This window comes from Saccostrea cucullata, unplaced genomic scaffold (genome assembly GCF_032062105.1).
Source record: "Saccostrea cucullata isolate Sc308-1 unplaced genomic scaffold, CSIRO_AGI_Scuc_v1 ctg3993, whole genome shotgun sequence".
Lineage (NCBI taxonomy): Eukaryota > Metazoa > Mollusca > Bivalvia > Ostreida > Ostreidae > Saccostrea > Saccostrea cuccullata.
In genome coordinates, this window is record NW_026930118.1 from 62,088 (window position 1) to 86,466 (window position 24,379).

General features: G+C 34.8%; 1 protein-coding gene and 1 long non-coding RNA gene across 2 annotated transcripts; both read left to right on the forward strand.

Moving 5' to 3' along the window:
• Positions 1-976: 976 nt before the first annotated feature.
• LOC134282957 (uncharacterized) lies at positions 977-13,353 on the forward strand. Its single transcript, XR_009995393.1, has 4 exons — positions 977-1,044; positions 1,308-1,370; positions 13,053-13,211; positions 13,306-13,353. It is a non-coding gene; the product is annotated as an uncharacterized LOC134282957 (long non-coding RNA).
• On the forward strand, positions 13,107-20,470 carry LOC134282955 (uncharacterized). The gene is made up of 8 exons (XM_062765382.1): positions 13,107-13,215; positions 13,306-13,400; positions 15,397-15,574; positions 15,958-16,143; positions 16,482-16,661; positions 17,391-17,567; positions 18,385-18,552; positions 19,988-20,470. The coding sequence occupies exons 1-8, from the start codon at positions 13,107-13,109 to the stop codon at positions 20,287-20,289; spliced, it is 1,395 nt and encodes a 464-aa protein (XP_062621366.1). The 3' UTR covers positions 20,290-20,470.
• The last annotated feature ends 3,909 nt before the right edge of the window (positions 20,471-24,379 follow it).

Below are 24,379 nucleotides of genomic sequence, written 5' to 3' on the forward strand. Positions count from 1 at the left end.
ATATGCTATACCACAGCTGAACGTATCCGATACAATACAAAGGATGCAACAAAAAAGAATTTCTTCTATGGCTACGGGAATGTTTATCGTCGCCAACAAAGTCATTTCAGTTTTGTGCTATATATACGACAGAAATAACCAATATATTATAAATCATCCCCTTCCCTCATCCGGAACTTATTTCCAATTGATGAAGTCCCGAAACGTCATAGAGGAAGAGTTCATAATGGTATCAACAGAAGGAAACACAGCATTGACATTTGACATGGGCACAATGGAAGGCTTGAACTACACACTGCTTCATAAGAGAAACGCTTTGTTGCAAAATATGGGCGAAAATGAAACTTATACATGGAAAGAAAATATTTCCATTTTGTTCATCACTGCCAACAAACCTGTGATTGTAGCGGTTTACTTTAGACAGAAAGAAACCACGTCGGATTCTACGCCGTATTGTTCAAACGGCACTAACTTTGTTTATGTTCCACCAGCATCAGACGTAACTTGGCAGAACGAAGAAAATAACAACATTTACCTGTTTCAAAACGGATGGCCATATAATTTTAAAATATCCACTAGAGAATACGTACGAATTTTTATTTTTTTTCTGTCATTTCTCAAATAATGAAAAAGGTTATTTGTGATACGTGTGATATTAAAATTGAATAGAAGTAAACTTTTAAACAGCTTCGTATTTGTCTAGATGTAACATTGTTGACATTTAATACAACATAAGACTGTCTATTTAACCCAAAGAAACTTTTCATTCTCTTTTCTTTCTCTTCTATACTTATCAACTAAAAAGGTATCCCCTGTTTTAGAATGACATTTTTCTCCAGCTTATGATTTCTATCCTCATGGCTACGAATAAAGTAAATGCAACTGTCTAAATAATCAAATTTCAATCGAAGATGCATTACATAGTCCACTTTTTAAATTCTCTGTTCAAGCTTCCAACGTTAAACCAGCTCCTCCCTGGTGACGAAGAAGACAACGATCAAGACGGTTTAGTAGATGAAGATAACTGTCTGTATTTTAAGGACGGTAAGACTAAATTCTACTCCTATATTACAGATTTCCTTTGATCAAATATTTTTGGTTTGGGGAAAATATAAATTTTTTTTGCTGGTATGATAATTTTAAAACAATTTGTGGAAGATTTGCATTTATGGGTCTCTTCATAACAGCTAAGCCAATTAGATCCAACGAAAACTATTGATAAAAAAGGTTAGTTTTTCATAACATTTAATTCATACTATCTCCTGCGTACGCTTAAATATTACTAAATTCAATATATCTATCTTTAGATTACAAAGCTGAAGTGCCGTCTGACCTTGACCTAGATGGCTCAGATGGAGAAGACTGTAAAGGTACGTTCTGAAATAGGAACTTTGTAGATATTAGTGATATAATTCTTGTCTGTAAGAATATCAAAATTAAGAATCATTGACGTTCTGTTTTTGTTTGAGAAAGTCTAGAAAAGGAATATTTGAAATTTTTGTCCGATTGATCGTCCAGATTTTAAAACTTTATGAAAACAAGATGTGTTTGTGAAACACAATGCGCCCGGCGGCAACAAAAATCGAAAAAGCTATTTTTAGCATATAAGCATAGGTAACATTCAAGGTCACAAGGTCATTGACCTTGGTGTCATTTGAAAGGACTTGATGAGTGGATTATGCACACCAAATATGAAGTCCCTATCTTTTATGGTTCAAAAATAATGGTGAAAGGTACGAAAAAGATATTTTTAGAATATAGGTCACAGTCAAGGTCACTAGGTCATTGACCTTGGTGTCATTTGAAAGAACTCTGTTAGTGTAGTAGGCATACTAAATATGAAGTCTCTATCATTCATGGTTCAAAAGTTATGGCGAAGGTTAAAAATTTCAGACAGAAAAGCTATTTTTAGCATCTAGGTCACATTCAAGGTCACAAGGTCATTAATATTGGTGTCATTTGAAAGCACCTAATTAGTGAAGTATGCATACCAAATATGAAGTTTCTACCTTTCATGGCTCAAAAGTTATGGCGAAGGTTAAAGTTTGGGGACAAACAAACAAACAGACAGACAGACAGACAGGACAAAAACAATATACGCCTCGGATCTATCGATCCGGGCGCATAAAAAACATATATTTATCTAACATAAAAAAGAGTGGAAATCATGTATATATTACTTATTTGTCTCAGACAAAAAGTCCAGAACACATTGATACAAAAGTCCTTACATATTGATCTGACTGAACAAGGTAGAATTAAATCATTGACATATTTGACTACAGGAACTATAGAATTGACTCTCTGAGATCCATGTCAGAAACTCTTACAATTTTTGTATAGCAAAAGGTCCAGAGTCGAAATTGTTGACATACATGTACATGTATTTGTCTCACAACAGGTCCAGAATATATTCATCAAATAGAGAGCCCAGCCAAAATGGAGAAATTTTATGTATTTTTTTGTCAGATAAGAAGGTCTACAGAAAAAAATCAATATATTTTTTTTTTACTTTTTCAACAGGAGGAAGATTAGAAATCATTGACATAAATTGTTTGAAAGAGATCAAAATTAGAAATCAATAATATGTTAATATTCATTTGAGAGATGATTCAGATTAGAAATAATTAAAACATTTGTCTTTAAGAACGCCCAATGTACATAGATATCATTGATATATTTTGTCTTAGAAAAATGAAATTGAATAGAACTATTGAAATATTTGCCCTGCAGAAGGCCCAAGTAAGAAATTCAACTCGATATTTTGATATATCGTACATATTGTCAATTAACAATGGTAATTTCCATTCTTAAGTCGATACAATATATCCTGTTGGTCTTGAGATAAACGATACCATAGAGTCTGACACATCTGTTTCATATTTGGATATTTTACTTGCAAAAGATGTTGATGGTAATCTAAAACCAAGGTTTATGATTTAACGTGATGACTTTAACTTTTCTATCGTCCACTTTCCTTACTAATGCAGCAGTATACCTTCATCACCTGTACACGGAGTCTCGATATGTCAGTTGCATCGATACACAAAAACATGCTCTATGTATGAACAATTTTTAAAACAGGGTAAATTTTCGACAAAGATTGATTGATTGATTGTATACTGTTTAACGTCCCTCTCCAGAATATTTCACTGATATGGAGTCGTCACCATTGCCGGTGAAGGGCTGCAAATTTAGGCCTATGCTCGGCACTTACGGCCTTTGAGCAGGGAGGGATCTTTGTCGTGCCACACCTGCTGTGACACGGGACCTCGGTTTATACGGTCTCATCCGAAGGACCGCCCCATTTAGTCGCCTTTTACGACAAGCAAGAGGGTACTGAGGACCTATTCTAACCCGGATCCCCACGGGGCTCGACAAAGAAGAATAAAATAAGAATATCAGTAATCTCGTTTAAGTCATCATTTCGTAAATTCTATAGTCGATACAATGACCTTCTCAGTAAATACAATTTATCATTGAGTCAAATGATAAACGGTGGACAAAAGTATCCAAACGATTTACGTTGGTTTACGTATGAATGCAAATGTTGGCGTTATTTATAGCTGGCATTTTCGGTGTAGACACGATTTAATGCTACACTTTGAATATTTTTAGATTGATTACTACTTCCTGTTAACATTAAATACGTCATTAATTATCGTCTGCAATCTAAAAGTAAGTAAAATCTGCCCCAAAAAATCATGGCTGAGAATAGTCATCGGATGGTCTTAAAAAATCCGTTGTTTATTAATTCAAAATGGAAATTCTTTTCAAAATAATGGACATGCTTAAATGTCTGAAACAAATGTGCACCGAATTTAAAGAAATTTTTGTGAACAAGGCATTCTATGGCCAGTTATAGCAAGACACTTTCCAGACAATAGATTATAGATACGTTTTCAAGATGATAATTCATCGTTCTAGGGCAAGGAAAGCTTTTATGGAAAACAACCATATCAATACAATGGAGTGGCTGGCGCAGAGCCCTGATATTAGCATCATAGAAAATTATTAATCTAAACACTGAAAAGACGACGGATTTACCCGCTATTTTCCGAACATACGGCAGGTGTGACCGGTCGGTAGCGGTATGAGATCATCTATGGCATCATGATCTGATCCCATCTCTAATGTTTTGGGAATCCGTGTTAGGTGTCTGCTCCTAATATGTATTGTTTAATGGACTTTTGATCTTGAATGCTGTTCGTTATCTCTAGCTTCAGATATGTAGTGTTATGGTTTTATAATTTAATTTTGTTTATATTCTCGAAACTCATTGGTTGATTTCCAAAAAGGAACGCAAAATATTTTGTATAATCTGGTTTGGTATGGGGACACACCCCTTGACGCCCAGCTTAATCATGAGAAGGATATGGAGATAACGAACAGTATTCAATCTCAAAGTCATTAAAACAATACAAAATAAGAGAAGAGTAAACACGGACCCCCGAAACATCAGATGTGGGATCAGGTGCCATGGAGAAGTGAGCATCCCATGCCGACCGGTCACACCCGCCGTGTGCTCCTTGTCATGATCAGGAAATAACGGAAAAAATCCGTCGTCAATTCAGTGTATAAATAATGGACTAACAATTGGTATGAAAAACGTCAGTCAGCATTTGACTCAATGATAAATTGTATTTGCTGACAAGGTCATTGTATCGACCATAGAACTTACGAAATGATGACTTTAAACGAGACTGCTGATATTCTTGTTTCATCAACTTGCCTGTCAATAATTTACCTCGTTTTAGAAATTGTTCATACGTAGAGCATGCTTTTGCGTATCGAATCAATTAAGATATATATACTCCGTATTCAGGTGATGAAGGTATATTGCTGCATAAGTAAGGGAAGTTGACGATAGAAAAGTTAAAGTCATCACGTTTATCATATAGCTTGGTGGTTGTTAGATAACCATTAGTGTCTTTTTCAAGTAAAATATCCAAGTATGAAGCAGAAGTGTCGGACTCTGTGGTATCCTTTATCTCAAGCTCACCAGGATATATCGTATCGACGTAGGAATGGAAATTGTCATTATTAATTGACAATACGTCGTCGATATATCTAAATGTCGAGTCTTATCCATTTTATCCATGCAATCCCCTCATTTCCAGTCCTCGGAATCCATGGAAAATTCAAGATTTTATAACTGTATCTTTAACTTCAAACACTAACTCGATCTTACCTCATGTTAACACACATCATGGCTGCTAGATCTATATATCATTTATTACCTTCCCTTGCTTCACATCACTTCCGTTACTACGGTTGTATTATTGTGCGGTAAATTTGAACTCGTAAAAAGCAACACAATTTTACATCCAAAGTTGGTTAATTATTTTAAAGTTGAATTATAAGGAATGACTCTAATTCTTGGCCAAATTATCGAGTTTAATCTGGTTTGGGTCAGTTTACGCTTTTTTATAATCCGCTTTGCGGATTATAAAGCGTAAACTGACCCAAACCAGATTATACTCGATAATTTGGCCAAGAATTAGAGTCATTCCTAAAATATATTTGTCATTGACCATAACCTATAAATGGTTGGGAGGTGGATAAAATATATATAATTGCTACAGAATGTGTCTAGAATTGGGGAGTGAAAGTTACTTGATTGACCAATGCTAGAAAGTGGAGAAATTCTCCCCAAAAGTGCGAAAAAATATTGCGACGTAAATTGCACCTTTTTTGCATTACGGTTCCCCTGTAGCGTTATGGGCAAAGACAAATATATACAAGCTAATTCAGAGAAATTGTGTCCCACGCTTAGGGGAAAAGTAAACCATGCGCAGTTCGGGGGGAAGGGGGTGGGGGGGGTCGGATACTCCTGACTGATTTTGTAGAATTATTAAATGTATACATGTATACTGAAGCAAATAAAATATGTCAATATGGATATAAAGATTTGATTGCTTATTCTTAATTATGTGTATAGAAGATTCTTTTTGTCCCCCGCTTGAAAAGTGGGGGATATTAATTTGGGTCTGTCTGTCTGTAACGCTTTCGTTTCCACAAATATCTCAAGAACCCTTTGAGCTGTCGCAATGAAATTATGCATAGGACCTCCCTATGGACTAAAGAAGAACCCTATTGATTTTGAGGTCAAAAGGTCAAAGGTCAAGGTCATGAATTCGCAAATTCTGTCTGTTATAACATTTTCGTTTCCGCGCGATATCTCGAGAACCCTTTGAGCTTTTGCAATGAAATTTTACATAACAACTCCCTGTGGCCTAAGAAGGACCCCTATTGATTTTGAGGTCAAAAGGTCAAAGTTCAATGTCCTAAATTTGTATATTCTGTCTGTGTGTAACACTATCCTTTCCGGGCGATATTTCAAGAGGATTTTGAGTTTTTGCAATGTAATTTTATACCAAAACTCTCTAGGACCTCTCTCACCCCTTTCAAAGTGTGCCACCCCATTTGTTTTATTAGTATTTATTATATTAAATACATGTCGGTATTTTTAGCACAGGGGCATGAGTAGAGTTATGACGTATAAAACAGGTTCTCGGCGGACTTTATATTCTTATTACATCTATTGAACTGTTTAATAAAGGTTGAATTATTGTATTACATGTATAACATGTATGTGTAACATTTTTGACAATATCGAACGTGAATATGTTCATGTATGTGACTTCATCTTTGTATATAATTTTTATCCATGTAAAGCCGTTCCGTGGTGTAGTGGTATGTCTCTCGCTTCACATGCGAGATGCCACGGGTTCGATTTCCGGACGATCCATTTTCTTTTTTTTTCCGAAATACTTTCTTTACTAAATGATATTATTTAGTATGTGAAATGAAAAAATTATGAGGTCTAGCTTGTACAACTCATAAAATCATCATTACAGTGTAATAAATATTCCATATAAAAAGAATCTTCTATACACATAATTACGAATAAGCAATCAAATCTTTATATCCCTATTGGCATATTTTATTTGCTTCAGTATACATGTATACATTCAATAATTCTACAAATTCAGTCAGGGGGATCCGACTCCCCCCCCCCCCCCCGCCTCCCCCCGAACTGCGCATGGTTTACTTAATTTTCCCCGAAGCGGGGGACACAAATTCTCTGAATTAGCTTGTTATATGGAATATTTATCACACTTTAGTGATGATTTTATAAGTTTGTACAAGTTAGAACTCATATTTTTTTTCATTTTACATGCTGAATATTATCATATAGTAGGAAAAAAAGTATTTCGGAAAAAAAGAAAATGAATCGTCCGGGAATCGAACCCGTGACCTCTCACATTTGAAGCGAGAGACATACCTATATACACCACGGAACTGCTGTTCATCAACGACAATTATATGCAACGATGAAGTCACATATATGTATATATTCACGTTCGATAATGTCAAAATTTTACACAATGCATGGCGTCTAATTTAACCTTTATTAAACAGTTCTATTAGATGTAATAAGAATATGAAGTCCGCCGAGAACCTGTTTTATACGTAATAACTCTCTTCATGCCCCTGTGCTAAAAATAGCGACATGTATTACGATAAATACTAATAAAACAAACAGTGTGGGACACTTTGAGAGGGGTGAGAGAGGTCCTAGGGATTTTTTTGTATAAAATTACATCGCAAAAAACCTCTCGAAATATCGCCTAGAAAGGATAGTGTTACACACAGACAGAATGTATAAATTTACTACCTTGAACTTTGACCTTTTGACCTCAAAATCAATAAGGGTCCTTCTTAGGCCACAGGGAGTTGTTATGTAAAATTTCATTGCAAAAGCTCAAAGGGTTCTCGAGATATCGCTCGGAAACGAAAGTGCTATAACAGACAAAACTTGCGAATTTATGACCTTGACCTTTTGACCTCAAAATCAATAGGGTTCTTCTTTAGTCCATAGGGAGTTGCTATGCGAAAATTGCGAAAGCTCAAAGGGTTCTCGAGATTTCGTGTGGAAACGAAAGCGTTACATACAGAATGACGGACAGCCGTACGGTTGGACAGCTAGACAGACGAACAGACGGACACACTTTACAAAGTGGGACAAAAATCATAACGCTACAGAACTGCAGCTACGTTATCTTTATATTAGCTGCAGTTCTGTAGCCTTATGATTTCATAATTTATCATATGAATTGTAATCTGTTATAATTTTAATCAAGCGAGTTCTTCACATGTAGAGGCGACTATAAAGGGTTTGGAGACAGAATAATTATACAGATTAATTAAATAATGTGCCTAGAATTAGGGAGTGAAAGGTAGTTGATTGAACAGTTCTTGAAAGAAGAGAAATTCTCCCCAAAAGTGCGCAAAAAATATTGCGCCGCAAATTGCACCTTTTTTGCAATACGGAATCTGTAGCATTATGGTCAAAGACAAATATATATAACCATAACGATAAAGATCTGCAGCTATCACCATATGTGTCTGCACTGTGTCATCATCGATATATACGTGTGACAAAAAGTTCAGAATAAAACCCGATAAATGATAGAGTAGAAATCATGGGCAAATTCGACTGATAGAAGGTTAAGAATAGAGATCATGAAACATTAGGAACTGCATTCAAATTCAAAGGTTCAATTAAACAACACAAATTAGGAGCAGAGCAAACACGGACTCCAGAGGTGGGATCAGGTGCCATGAGGGAGCAAACATCCCGAACGAAAAAAAAAATCCGCAGAAAACCTAGTATGTAAACAAAGGCTTAACAATCAAAACACCATCTGACCCTATGATATGTTTTGTTGAAAAGGTTAATGTATTGACCATAGAATTTTCGAATGGTTACTTTAAACGAGGTTGTTGATATTCCGGTTTCATTAGCTTGTTTATCAAGAACTAACCTCGTTTGAAAAATGTTCTTTACTTCTTACGAAAAGCCTCCTGTATATCGAATCAGCTGAGAATTAAACCCAATACTCAGGATATAAGGGCATAAACAACCAACGTGAGGGGAAATGACATTGAAAAGTTGAAGTCACCACGATTATCATAAATCTTTGTAGTTAATCTAATATTAATCTATTTGTTTGATATAAAGTACAAAGTAAAAGCATTAATATATGTGACAGAAGGTAGAAAAGAACGATTTTTATTCTGACAGAAGGGCCTAAATAGAAATCATTGATATTTTTTCGACGGCGTTTTATTCTTATAAACCTCCTACATTGTAAAAAAAAAATCGGATTCATGAAACAAAAATCCTAAATATCGATAACATTTCATGAATTTTAGAAAGCATATTGGAGAAATTTTATTTTTATAGCAAACAGATAGCAACTATCAAAAAATAATATTCCTTCATTGATTATTTATAAACATTTCATATTCAGTTATACGAGGGCTATTCGGAAATTATTGAAACAATTACATTTACTCCATAAAGGACGGAGATAATTTCATGAAAATTTATCAACATTTTATAAAGAACAAATAAAACACTCCTGCAAAATATCTAATTCCTGTGATAATTAGATAAGTTTCGGTGAAATAATAAATATGCATATGTCTATCGACCCGGAGCAACATAGCTACTTCATTTAACGTCACGTCAGCCGGAGATGGTTTCACGTGTAAAACGTTACAGAAGTGTTTAAAAATTTTCCTTCTTTGTTATTACTTACAACATTACAAAAATCAAACAGTCTCTTTTCTTTAACTATTCTTTAAAAATGTATGCTGTTGCTTCCCAAGTGTAAAATTTTCATTTGTTGGAAAGGATGACTCTAAGAATCATGCATTTCCGATTTATGCAACGCGGGTCAACGTTATTGATACCGTAACGATATTAATATCGAACATAATAAATGATGGTAGTACAGAGCTTTTAATTTTACTCTGGTTGGAATTAATTGCAAAAAAAAGTATACCAATGAAATACCAAACATATACATTACTTTTTGTCGTTGTTATTGTTTTAGCAGGTCGTTCAGTCTGGAAAAGAGTTCTACATTGCGCTACACAAAATTTTTAGGTATGCTGGGTGCTCCGCCCTTGACGCCAAAATCCATTTTGTCATTGTTAGCAGATTTCTCTACCGCGCTTAATTTTTTTATGGTCTCCTTATTTCTGATAAAAACAAAAAAAATGCACAACATTAATTTGAAACTAGAGGTAGTGTGAGCAATGAGCTCACTAAAGTATCAGTCACATTATCAAGCGATGGGGTATACGATGAGAAACCGATGCATATTTTGTTGAAAATGGCGTGGTTGCCGGCCGGACACCACTAGTGATCGGACGGTGACTGAGGCCATTTTGCGAATCGGTGGGGTCATCGGTAGGAAATAATTCGTAGTTAAAATTCAACGATGTCTCCAACGATGCCTCAAATCGCTCCTCATCGGCAACCCATCATTAACACATCTTTCAAGGATCGGCTGATGTATGGCCGAGCATCGTCCAATATCTGTTGAATCTGAGGTCATCGGAGGGTTGAGTAGTATTCAAAAGATAACGGCCGATCATCGGTCGATGTTCGAGGAAACATTGGTCCGTAGTCGACCGATGTACGATCGATGTTCACTAATGTATGAGCGATGTAATATACATCAGCCGATTATCCTGGAACATCGTTTTATGATTAGCAATGCATCGCTGGGCCTTTGTAAGTCCGACCGGCAACCATGCCATTTTTATCATAAAACGCATTGGTTGCCCATCGTATACCCAGCGCTGGACAATGTGACTGATATTTAAAGGACTACTGGGCCGATGTGTACCGATGTTGGGGCATCGTTAACACCACGGATTACCACCGATTACCACCGGTCCACGGCTACCGGCCGGAAAATGTGACCTAGGCATTAATAATACCCCCCGCCTCCCATATGAATATAATGTCAGTATCCATGTTTTGCTCTGGAAAATTCAAAATATATATCAGATCAAGAAGTAAAATAGGATTTGCACAATGGCAATATGTAATAAAGATTCTGTGAAAGTTTCATTAAATTTCTTTCATTGGTATGAGAGGAGTTGCGGATAAGAGAAGGGTACCCCACAGCGTAACAGACGGACGGACGGACGGACGGACGGACGTACAGACGGACGGAATTAACGATTACTATATACCCTCCCGCTTTTCAAGCGGGGGTACAATAAAGTTGAAAAATTATACACATAAGTTGTATTATTGACTCTCTTATTGTGGATCCACAAAGAGTTAGAACGTTGGTGTTACATATTTTCAATATCTGATTTCGGGACTGCTCCGGGTACCCGTACTATTGACGCATTTATATACCATTGTAGAGAAAATATATGATATTTGTACAATATTTCTTGCTTTTATTAATTCTTAGTGTATGTCAAACGTATATGCAAATTTTCATCGAAAGACGTTCAATAGAAAGAAAAATATACACAATGTCTCAATAATTTTCAAACAGCCCTCGTACGTCTGGTGATTGGTGCATTATCTTTAAAAAAGTAGGGAATATTGGATTTATAAGGACAATGGAATGCAGATAATAAGGTCAGGAAGCAGCCAAATGACAGAAAAACAATAGAAAACATTTGTCAATTTATTCATTTTTCATGTGTACAGTCAGAAAAGGACAGATTCTCCAGAGTAAGGGTCGACACCAACATTGGGTCACACAGCCAATTTACCACCAATGTGAAACGGGGTTAGTAGAGTGTAAAAACCCTTTGTTGGTCATACAAATTTTGATTCCGCGTGGCCTACTCCTAAAGAGACGTCCCAGCTAATTTTGGGGAAGGCTATTCCATTCCTGTTGCAATGCTGCAGCAAGCGCTTAAGCATTGGTAGAGAGTACAGCGGCAACGCCAAATTCAAGCACTCGTTGATGTTGGCGTAGCCGCTGTACAAGCAGGTCCAAGACATGCTCGATGGTAGGAAGGTCTGGACTGAGTGAGGGTCATGGTAATTTGGTGATATTTTGCTGTTGGAGATAATCTGTAACGATCCTGGCCCTAAGACATTCGGCATTGTAATCTTGAAAAATTAAACGGCACCATAAAGACGTGCAAACGGCACAACATGAGGTGTCTAATGAAGTTAACGTCATGGAAACATTCGTTAGGTTGGTGCAAAACATTCCTGTGTCTGCCCAGGCAGTCTATAGTGAACATCCACTTATCCCAGTATTGATGTGAAGACGCCATTGGAGTCGGGTCCTAATGTGATGATCCCTCAAACGGGGAATGACACGAGGACGTCGGGCGTGTAAGTGAAATCTGTGCAGTCGATGCCTGGTGGTCTGGCCACTCAATGCCAAGCCATTATCCATTTGAGGTTGAGACATCTGATTTGCAGTTACCAGACGGTTTCTTAAGGCAATAGTGCGGATGAATCTGTCCTGAGCCAGAGTTGTTGCCCTTCGTGGTCTATCCTGAACAGACATTGTAGCACGATGTCTGGACCATAATCTGCTGATAGCAGAATGGGAAACATTTATTTCCCTTACCACAGTGCTCTGTCTTGTGCCAACCTGCAGCAAGCCAAGGGCACGTAACCTTTCATCCTGTGTTAGACTGCGCATGGTTTCTGTTTAATTAACGATTTCATCAACTGATGCTTTTTCGTCAGAATCTTTCTTTAGAATGGCCTCAACCTTCCAGTTCAGAAGCATGCATCTTTGTAGCCCAACACCCTTGATCATAAGTTGCATCCCGTGCAGATCGAGAGAGTGTGATTGAAGTGTTTGGGTGATGCTTCCTAGTTAACATGGCAACATGGTTTAGCATCCCTTTTAATATGTGAACATTTTGATCACAAAATACAGTACATTTATCTCCTACTTTTTGTGAATACTAGTAGTTCATATTAAACTGGGTGTTGGGTCAAGATTTACTAAGCTAGAGCAGCTTGGTACATTTTTTTACCCTGTCTATTAATTTTTGAAAAAAAAATATACATAAAATACTTCTCAATATCGTAGATAAACATGAAATAGACTTTTTTTGTTAATGATGTGGACTGGGGTGTATTGAGTATTTACGTTACTATTAACTACCTTATTATTGTTATCCACCTTACCTTATTAATCAACGAAGAAGGTATATTTTTTAACTCTAATACGGTTGTTTTATCTATTTAGGATGTCCTGGGGGTGAGGGTATGAACATGTTTTTAACTTGTGAAGCATGTGATTATGGATTTTACCGTGAAAGAAAGTCGTGGAAGCTCAGATGTCAGTCTTGTGGAGAGAATTACACTACATTTTATCAAAGCAGTAGCTCACAAAATGACTGTGTCCGTAGGTATTTCAACTCAAATAGACATTTATCTGTATTGAATGATAAAAATTCAACTCAAATTTTGTAGTAGTGGTATTTTTTTGTATTTCAAAGCCATTTGCACTGAGGGAATGCAGCTTAATAACGATACGTCGAACAATGATACGTTGTACAGAGAAAATGTCGTAACAGGGACTCTTTCCTCTAAGGTAGGATTCTTCTCATATTTCTTGTATTAAAAAATTAATGAATTTTTTTCAGAATCAAGAAGACAAAATCAATAAGTGTTGGTATCAATGAGCTTAAATTTGACCGCCTTATATTAGAGACAAGGTCAGGTCTTGGCCATTACATTTTCCCTGGACATTAATAAAAGCAATATGAGCTGCATGTTTGACATCGGAAAACTTTGATGCAAATTTGTAACTTACTTTTTCATTGACCGAAAAATAGAACATTTGTGAACTTCTGTTCTTCATATATGCGATGAAAGAACTTTTTATAAGCTTTGATTGAAGCAAAATTGAATTATTGTCGTCCTGTACATTATTTCTTATATAATACTGTATATTAAGTCGTACAGAAATATTTCTTCTGAAACATTTTTTAAACTTTATTTTGGTCTTATTGATCATAAGGGTTTAAATTACGTACAAATTTATCATAACACATTTTACCAGCAAAATAAAATTCTCAAAAATGCAGCTCATATTGCTTTAAAGGTACTTGGACACAGATTTGAAGTTATTATTTTCTCTATAATATTACGACATATATATTTTAATAGCATTTCACACAAAAATTAATTAAAAATCTTATTTCATATATAAAAGATATTAAAATTTCAATTTTTTGGCGGGTTCGATTGACACATACTTGCACTTTCACGAATTAATTTTATTCTTAATCCTTAGGAAAAGTGTGTCGTTGTGTATAAATGAAAAATATTAATACTATAATCCAGAAAATTCAGAGTAGACATGTTCGGAAGCAAAACATACACACAATATATTGTCAGTCCGTGCAGTTGTGGTAAGCAGGCTGTGATGATTGAACGCTCCCGGTGAATTCTAAATATAAACAATGACAGAACTCGAGCCCTGTTTACAAAAACTGTGTACATAACACGAGTGTGCTCGATTTGCTAAACTCTGTAAGCAACCCTTAGTTAGAAATGATGATACCTGTGAGGGAGTTTTGCTTTCTAACATTTGTACTCGGAATAAAACTATTTTTCTGGATAGAAGTTTTAATATTTCTCATTAATACACCACAAGATTGCCACTTTTCCTAAGGATTAAGAATAAGGTTAAAATTTGTGAAAGTGCAAGGATGAGTTAATCAAACCCGCAAAAAAATTCAAAGTTTAAATAACTTTCAAATGAAAAAAGATTTTTAATTGATTTTTTGTGAAATGCTATTAAAATATATGTCGTAATATTATAGAAAAAATATTGACTTCAAATCTGTGTCCAAGTACCTTTAAAAGTTACTGTAAATAATCATACGATCCCTACTAGCATTTCAAAAGATTGAATGTTTTTCTTTTTGCATAAGAAGATTTTACCATTTTAAAAGGCCTTGTAGATGACATTGACAAAAATAATTCAACTGCAATGGATATTGGCTAATCCGAATTTCCTCTACTTTTCTTAATTTTTTTTAAGAATATAGTAGTTATTTTATATGTTTCTTATATTTAGATTTTTCTTTCTTTCACATATAGTAAAGTGTCACATAAAGATATAAAATGAAATAAAAGCAAAATATTTTTATCGATTACTTAGAGAGAAAAATATTTTTTATGGATTTTTGGCTAACCTATTTTGTTTACCTATATTGGAAGCTTTTAAAAGCTAACAAAGTTTCAGTTTGTTTGAAAAGTCATATAGTCATATTTGATATAATTTTAGTCCCTTATCATTAATTTCACTTACATTTGTAGATTTCTTTAAGTCTTTGATTATGTAACTCAATTCATTGTTCTATGATAACCTTTTGAGGGGCAGGAAAGGAGATATTTTAATACGCCAACATTCCTAAAAATAATATAGTCCTTCCTAGTTTTTTTTAACACACTTTACCATTTCTATTTAATGTTGTACAATAGTGATGAGGAAAGAAAATTTGTTTTTTTAAATCTCTTTCACCTAAACACATGTATATAAGACATATAAGCAAATATACTTTGAATATTTCATCTAGTCACAAACCAGAGTAGGAGGAGAAAGAAAGGAATGTGAACCGTGTCCAGTTGGGTATTATAAACACACGTCGGCAGAAAACATAAGTTTGAGTGTTTCCGATAGATTCTGGTGTATTCAGTGTCCAGTGGGGAAAACTACATTTACTGAACGCAACGTCCAGTTTACAGATTGTATTGGTATGTCATCTCGTTCCACATTTCAAATAAATAATATGCTAAGATATTTTGGGGGAAGAAATCGATTTACAATTTGAACAAGAATTCTTTTCAATTTTTTTTTCAAATACATGTACATGACTGTGTAATTAGAAAAGTTTTATTATCTAAAATATACGTTTATTTTTCTTCACAGAACAAGCTTAAAGCACAGCAAAAACATTTTTTGTCAGTAACTGAAATGAATGCTAAAAAATATACTAGGCCTAGCTAACTATCTTTTCAAAAGAAAAAATGTTTCAAATTAAAAAAATGGTAAAAACAATATGGTCCATCACTGAAATATAAATACAAGGACTATACTTTGAAAAAAAAATAATTACACGTATTAATTTAAATTATAGATATATGTGAGGAAGGTTTTGAGCTGCAGAATAATAATTCTTGCGCTGAGTGTGAAATAGGTTTCTATAAAAACATATCAAGTGCCAACACTACTGCTTCTTTTGAGGAACGATGGAACTGCACAGCTTGTCGGGAAAATTTGACCACCTTAAATAGAGGGACTGTACACGAAGAGGGCTGTATTGGTACGATATAGTACTGGGAGCAATCTAGATTTCCAAAAAGCATTAGCTTTGTGTATTCTCGTTTGAAATTTATAAATAATCTTAGCAAGGGCTTAAATTTTCGTGCTTGTTTGATAAATATACTTAATGTGAATACCGGTAAATCTTCTTCTTTGATGAAAAAAAAAGATGAAGAAGACTCGGTTGTGAGAAAAAATATTTCATAACATAAATGCATAGCGCAGTATTCAAATAAAAGCAAATTTACCAAGACGTATTCCAATATGATTTGTAAAATAATTAATCATCAAAATGCTTATGAAAGAAGAAATTTGTTTATATATTTTAATATGTTTTAGAACATTGCTTAGAAGGCAGCTTTTGGAATGGAAGTGTATGCTTGCCTTGTCCAGTGGGGGAATACAAAAACACTTCCAGTAAAGATCTTTCACTTTCTTATGAACTGAGGTGGAATTGCACCCAGTGCAAAGACGGGAAAACAACATACCGTTCTGGCACAAATAAAGATGCATGTTTAGGTAAAACAAGCATTCGTTGATATAACCTATATGTACAATATTCTGGACGTGTCGTTATATAAGATGAAAACATTTGCTTAAATTTTTCTAGAATTGCTTATAAAGCTCTTCGTAGATAACAAACAGTAATCAGTTCAAATGTCTACTTCAACATTTAGAATCGTGAGCAGAACAAAGATTGACCTCTAGAAACATCAGAGGTGGGGTCATGTGCCATGAATGAATAACTATCCCCTGTCGACATTAGTCATTCACTTAATGATGGATTGTATTTGCGGACAAGGTCATTGTGTAGACCATAGGATTTGCGAAATAAATACTTTAAATAATACTGTTTCATCATCTTATTTGTTCATAGCTTACTTCGTTTTAGTATATTTTTGTACGTAGAGACTACTCACGATTGCATTAAGAATCAACTTGGGGACATAACTCCCATAGGCAGGTGATAAAGGTACCAGTATATCGCTAAATAATTAGGGGAAGTTGACAGTAGAGAAGTTACAAATAGTACCATTCACCATTAAAGATCATACCATTAATGCATTTTTCTATAGGAAAATACATGTATTTCCAATTGCTGAAAGCCAAAAAAAAAAAAAACAATATCAGAATATTAGTATTGCAATGTGGTCGTAAAAATTAAATCACCTTGGTGTACATACAATGTACCGGGTATATGTTTTTGTGAATGTCACCCGAGATAAATGTTCTTTGCTGTTATTTCAGAGCATTGCCTAGAAGGACTCTACTTGGCTGACAATGGAACATGTGTTCTTTGCGACATTGGATATTTTAAAAACACATCAAGTAAAAATGTTACGTTAAGTGAAAATCTAAGGTGGAACTGTACTAAGTGTCCGGATGGTAAAACTACAAGAACACTAGGATCTCGTGAATGCGTAGGTACGTCCTTGGGGTTATCTATGGAAATGTTACATACTAGTATTATATATTACAGTTTAAACTCTGAATTGCTGCGTACTTACTTTACGAATATATGCATGGGTACAGTCCACTAATTGTTTTCCCATAGGCGACAATGTTAACGTTTCTTCACATAGCGATGTCCCTAATTTTCGTTCGGTAGTGAGTGACCCCTCAAATCAAAGCACATCAACTTGTCTTTCCTTGGTTAAAATCTCGAGGTGGCATGTCAGATTCGTTTTCCGGCAAAATGCGTCTGTCTGCGGGAACCTCTAAAAATGAAAGTGAAAGTAGGGGAATTTCAGAATTCTCACTGGCGTTATAATACACAAAATAATTCGGCTGATCTTCTTGATAAATTACATTTTCAAAGCTTTTTTGGCAGGAAAGATACTCCTTATCAACAAGTGTGAGGCTCAGTTCAGTACACCTGCCCAATTTTTTTTATGCAAGTCTGCAATTTAAGGAACTTGTAATTTTTTCTGCACTACTTTCTTCTCCTACCGATTCTAAAAATAATTAGTGGGATGTACCCATATATACTCGTACATATTACACCGGCAACGTTCAAAGAAAAACTGTCATTATAATAACTCAGTTCTTCTTGCAGAAACAGTAACAGTATGTTTTCTTAAAGAAAAAATTCCAGTACATGAATTAAAGATATGACAAATATGATTTTGCATGAAAATTAACAGCATGCAATTAAGTTAATTAGATTTTATTGTTGATGTAATGATACCAAAAGAACGTGCCCTGATAGTCAAATGTTAGTAAGTACTTTTTTTTCCTCCAGTAACTTGTGACAAGGGTGAAGAATACAACGAAACAACAAAATCATGTGATGAGTGCAAAATAGGCACTTATAAGAACCTCACAGGAAGTCACATCCAATGCTTTGTTTGTCCAACAAACTACACAACTAGACAGCCGGGGAAAACCAGTCCAAATGATTGCAAAAAAGGTTGAAAATTTAAATCAATTCTAAAGACACAGAAAAATAGTATAGTTTTGAAACCAATGTGCCTCAAGAAATTTGAACACACATCATGAAACCCCTTTTTGAAAAAAAGGCACATATTATGGAAGAAAATAGAATCACGTTGTTTATATTCAATTCTTCAGTAACCTTAAGATTAAATATAAGAATAGGGACAAAATCAATTTCTCTTAGAGTGCCACACATCGACATTACCTTAAAATTGCCATTTTTATACTAGGGCTGGGACGATATATCGAGATATCGATATATAGTGATACATGTGAGGACAATACGCATATCGATACATATGAAGAAATATCGAAATATCGCCCATGAAAATCTGACTTCTATTTTTCTTTGTTTATTTAACATTTGGGGTTTAAAAAGTTGCAATCTTTAAAGCTGCAATACGGCTGTAAATCTTGTGCTTTTTCATTCAAATTTACCCAATATATTATCCAGGAATAAGGTAAGAAGTTGAAGTAAGCATTTGAGAAAAATAAATATTCTCTCCTCATACAAAATTAACGTAATTAGAATCTGCCGGAAAATCAAGGGTCGTACAACTTAGTTCTGTTTACTTGTACCACGTGAATTCTAAAATGGCACGTGCATACAATGTAGGGTTTACGATTATAATGAAATATTAAGTAAAAGCAAATCTGAGAATCAAAATATCTTAACTCTTCTTTAAATTAATAATAGTTAACATATATTAGTCTGTATTCAGACGCATTTAACATGATTGACGTTTTGTGTATTGGGGTGCAGGAAAGGAAAATCCACTAAACCACACGTCATCGCGGCAAAATGTCAAACAAAATATCTTTCTGCAGTTCCAATACAATTTGCACTTCAAATGGCAATCATTTTTATATGTCATAAGTGCATTTTTATGTTGAGTTTACATTGATTTTTTTTTCTTTGAAAGCCATGGAGATACGAGAAATGATAGCATGTATCAACAAACCTGTAGGGTAGAACCTTCGCGAGCCCTACGTGAATGTAGCCGAGATCCCGTTTCTTCTTCATCCAATGATTATATTAATCTCCCAACTAAATTTTTGTCAGGAAAGTTGCTTTATTAATTTCCAGCCCTATTTTTGGTTTTGTTTTTCGTTTTGGTCGACTTTGTCAATGTAGCAGGCCTACCGGGCTTCCCTCTCTTACCATGGAACCTCGAACACGTTGCGATGTATATTGTATGGGCCATAAATAATTATTAATTTTAATGAAATAATCAGAATTATTTACTTATGAAATTTGTAATTTTCTGAAAGTGTATACATTTATGAGTATGAGAAAAATTCCAATTCCTATAGGAAAATTTTAACAAGTCTGTTTTTGAAGAGATGCGCCATATTGTGACTTTAAAGTTTTTAAGAGAATAACGTATTTGAGGATTCGTTTATTTCAGCCGATTGCAAGTGTCCATGTAACAGAGTCCACCCAGTAAGGAATTATACAAGTGCAGAACTGGCACAGGTTATACATACGATAAAGAAAGAGCTGGAAGTCAATAAGGCAAAGTTGTCGTCTCAGCTTAGGAAGAGGATCAGCGTCATGGACAACCGCCCGTCTGCTCGATCTCTGGGAGCAATTGGTGTCGCCGTTATCTCGGCCGTTTTTATATTTCTATTTGTATTGGACTCGATTATACTCTTCAAGCAGTTCCCAGCATTGGTCAACACCATAAAGAATTGCTTTGCGAGAAACTGAATTTATTCCTTAAAACACACGAGATTTCAAAAATCTTATAAGTGGGAGAATGATGTTTTGTGCTTTAACTGTATACCATGTTTCTGTAACTGAACCTGTTTCTCTGGAAGTACCAGTACTCGATGAGAATTATTTTTTAAACTTTGACTTCAAAAAGTGTTTTTTCAATACATGAACTATGTACACGTATAGATCATTGAATTTTAGTGACATCTTATTTTTGCAAGTTGTTAATTTATTAACTCTTTGTAAGGCTTTCTAGTTGCTTTTGCATGAGCTCAATTTCCCCCATGCTCGAACTTGCCATTTGATTATGGAATGTTTTGAAGGTTTGTGTGTGAATTATTGATGTGTACGAGGACTGTTCATTAAATAATGTCCTGAACTGTATGACATAGAATACAGATATCATATGACATTAAAATTGGCTTTCTCTCGTAATTGAATCTTTAATGAGTTTATAACAGTTCATGTGACCACTTTTCATCACATAGTTTCATTGTGAGAAGCTGGGAAACAAGGGCTTTTCGAGACACTGCATTATAAATGAATGGTAAAGAATCGGTAAACTAGAGTGAAAATAAAAGCTTAAACAAAGCTGCTGTAAAACTTGTTAAAAATCCCAAAGAAATATTCACTAAAATATGTGACATTTACAGCAACCAAAACCTGTTTTATAGACAAATGAGCAGGTGGATTTCAATGATAAAATATTATATAATGGGCATCAAAAATGGAGACCGTCCTTGCAAACAAAAAATTATAACACTTATATACTGTTTGCCAAATTTCAACAAAAAATACTTGATGGTGTAGGATTAACTTTAAGACAAATAGCAAATTTGATAGACATCACATTCGGGGGTAGTTTACACTGTTTTTAAGAAACGTTTGACGGTAAAAAAGCTTAGTACTCAAAGGTCAACCTATATTTTGAAAAATGAGTGAAAACGACAGCGTGTATGAATGTCTTAGCAATTACTTTAAAATATCAGTAATTGGAGTTATCCACGTTTTTGGATATTCAAACAGATAATGGAACTTGAATCTATTGCTTAAAATCATCAAAACAAAATTTACCATAAGATGTACTTGACAAAAACAGGGAAGGTCTGGCGAGAGCAAAGAATTGCAAGAGCACAAAGACAGATTTATATGCAATTTTCTTAAATATTAGTGGTATTGTTGTTCAAATTCGTATTCGGGGAGACAATTTAATTTCTGGAGGAGGCTAGAAAGCAAAATCTTTGCAAAAAAATCGAAAGGTTAATTAGAGGAAGGACCCAGAATCAGGAATCCACTACATTAAATTCTTCATGACAGCGTCCAAACCCGCACTCCCTGAAGAGTAAAGGGGTTTTCGGGATACACTGATAGTTAATATTTTTTCACATTAACAATATTCGCCAGATCTTTGACCTTTTGACTTATTTCTATTTCCAAACTTGAAAAAAAACACCTTTGATAAGGAAGAAACAAGTCCAGGAAATCATTGGATCTGCCATTTTCCAGTATACCAAGGGTCATACCCAAAAATGAGTTCTAAAATCAATCAGAAATTGGATAAAAAAGGTTACGGACATGTGTTGTCATTAAAAGAGATTAATCAGTAAAATAATGAAGACAAAATCATTAAAAAGCGTCTTTTGCTTCTTTCCGAGCACCGAGGACATTATTTATTGAACAGCCCTCGTAATTCACACAGACTTGCCACGTATAGTAATATTTCATGAAGTGCGCTAGTTTTGTTAATGACAATTCACATGATATAAGAATTTCTGAGTTTCATTTTATCGAAGAAGCAGATATTCATGATAGCATAAAAAAATCTAGTCTTTTAATTTATCTTGTACTGCAGTGTATGCATATTTTGTAGCAAAGCATCAGTGAAGTTTCTTTCTCATAGATTATTTAGATGTCTTTTATGTACATGTATCATTAAAATGTTTCTGAAATTTTTTCTTGTGGTTCTATGTACGGTCAAATGATAAATGAAATATGGAGATATCGAAAAGTAATCAAGCTCAGAAATGTACTGAAATATCACAGTTATAAAGCAGTGCTTACAGGGACTTCTTAAACGCCCGTTGGGATCCGGGTTAGAATAGGTCCTCAGTACCCCCTTGCTTGTCGAAAAAGGGACGAAATGGGGCGGTCCTTCGGATGAGACCGTTTAAACCGAGGCCCCGTGTCACAGCAGGTGTGGCACGATAAAGATCCCTCCCTGCTCAAAGGCCATAAGTGCCGAGCATAGGCCTAAATTTGCAGCCCCTCACCGGCAATGGTGACGTCTCCATATCTGTGAAATATTCTGGAGAGGGACGTTAAACAGTATACAATCAATCAATCAATAAACTCGGAGATAGAATAGGGTGTCAAAAAGAAATAAGCATCCCTGTCAACCGGTCACACCCGCTGTGCGAGAGACATGATCCCTATTTTAGGTGATAACGCTATCGCTACCTATGAGGGGAAGTGGACGATAAAGAAGTTGAAGATATCACATTTATTGAAAAGTTTTTAGTTAAATACCACTAACATCTTTTTTCAAGAAAAATATTCAAATGTGAAACAAATGTGTAAAACTCGATCTCTTGGATTGTTTTATTTGAAGTCCAGAATACATCGAGTCGATATATGTATGTAAGTACGTGTATTTTTCATTGGTCACTATAGTACGACGTAAATGTCATCGATATATCTATACACCGTGTTCAATGCCATTGCAAGTTTTCCTTCTTATGTATAAGGTTAAGAAAAAGCCTGCTACATTTAAGGAATGATCATCCTAAGTTTGTTGTGGTGCTTATGATTTTGGACATTGCAAGTACAAGCAACAATTTCTTGTTTCTCAGCCGTCGGTGTATGAGCTGATGATTTACGCAAATAATTAAACAAGAAGTGTTACCCACAGGCCTCTTCTTTGCAACATAAGTTACAATTTTCGATAGTTTTGATACAGAGAATGATATATATATTGTTCCACCTTTTCAAGAAGCAGCTGAATATCGCACTTGAAAATTTCGAGTTTTCTTTCTTATTACATAATACCCTTTGCCATGTTAAGAAGGGGAAAATCTTACTGACTTTGAGGGTAAGGGAACAGAAAAATGTAATAGATTTGTCAAAAACTAAAATTCACGGGAAAACTTTGACATGAAAATTTTTTTTTAAAGTTTCTAGTCAAAAAAACATTGATTCTCGTGGTGGCGAGGGGGGGGGGGGGGCTTATTCATTAACTATAAGAGAAGGTGGGTTCTGGACCGGTCATTTATCAAAATTTCCATCATAGATTAATAACAATAAACTTATCTTCGGTGAATAATAAGGAGCCAGCCCTCCATCCCTTCCTCTCGATCTGCTAGCATACTACGTGCAATTATGAGAAAATGATACTATTGACATGTTCTAATTTTTTAATTAACCGGTTGGGAGAAAATACAAAATTTAGAACAGGTGTCATTCAAATATTGAAACTATGGAGAGTTCCAATATTCAAGAATAAAATGTTGGCTTTAAATTAGTGATTTCCCTGATTGAATACCTTTTTGTGTCCTACGAAATCAGCTTATTAATCAAAAATGAAGCAAACTTTTATATGAATATTTCATATCATAAACATCATCAAGGTAGATCACTGAGAGGTTGTGATTTTTCAAACTATAAATCTTAACTAAAATTTGTTTGTTTCAATACGATTTACAAGCGATGTTAAATATTTTATAATTCAAAAAATTTAAACATTAAAATATACTGAGTTCACATGTACATGTAGATGGATTTCCTTTTTTAATGTTAGGCAATTTTTTTCGTAAAAATGTCTCCAAAATTATATATTTATCGATAAACATTTAAGAAACAAGTATTCATTGTAAGTTAGGATGTCCTAACTTAAGATGTCCCTAAGTCACCGACGAGATACATCTTATTACATGTTGATCTTAGGATGTTCCTATGATTCTTAAGAATAATCTTAGGATAGATCTTAGGAATGTTTCATGTGTCTTTAGGACAACATAATCTTGTCACGTATGGGGTCTGTTCAATAAATAATGCCCTCGATGCTAGGAAAGGAGCAAAAGACGCTTTT

Excerpts from the sequence above, each read along its gene's own strand:
- LOC134282955 (XM_062765382.1), top strand. The coding sequence starts at position 13,107 with ATGGATTTTACCGTGAAAGAAAGTCGTGGAAGCTCAGATGTCAGTCTT. Across the intron at positions 16,662-17,390 it reads AAATAAAGATGCATGTTTAG|AGCATTGCCTAGAAGGACTC; the intron begins GTAAAACAAGCA and ends CTGTTATTTCAG. Across the intron at positions 17,568-18,384 it reads AGGATCTCGTGAATGCGTAG|TAACTTGTGACAAGGGTGAA; the intron begins GTACGTCCTTGG and ends TTTTTCCTCCAG.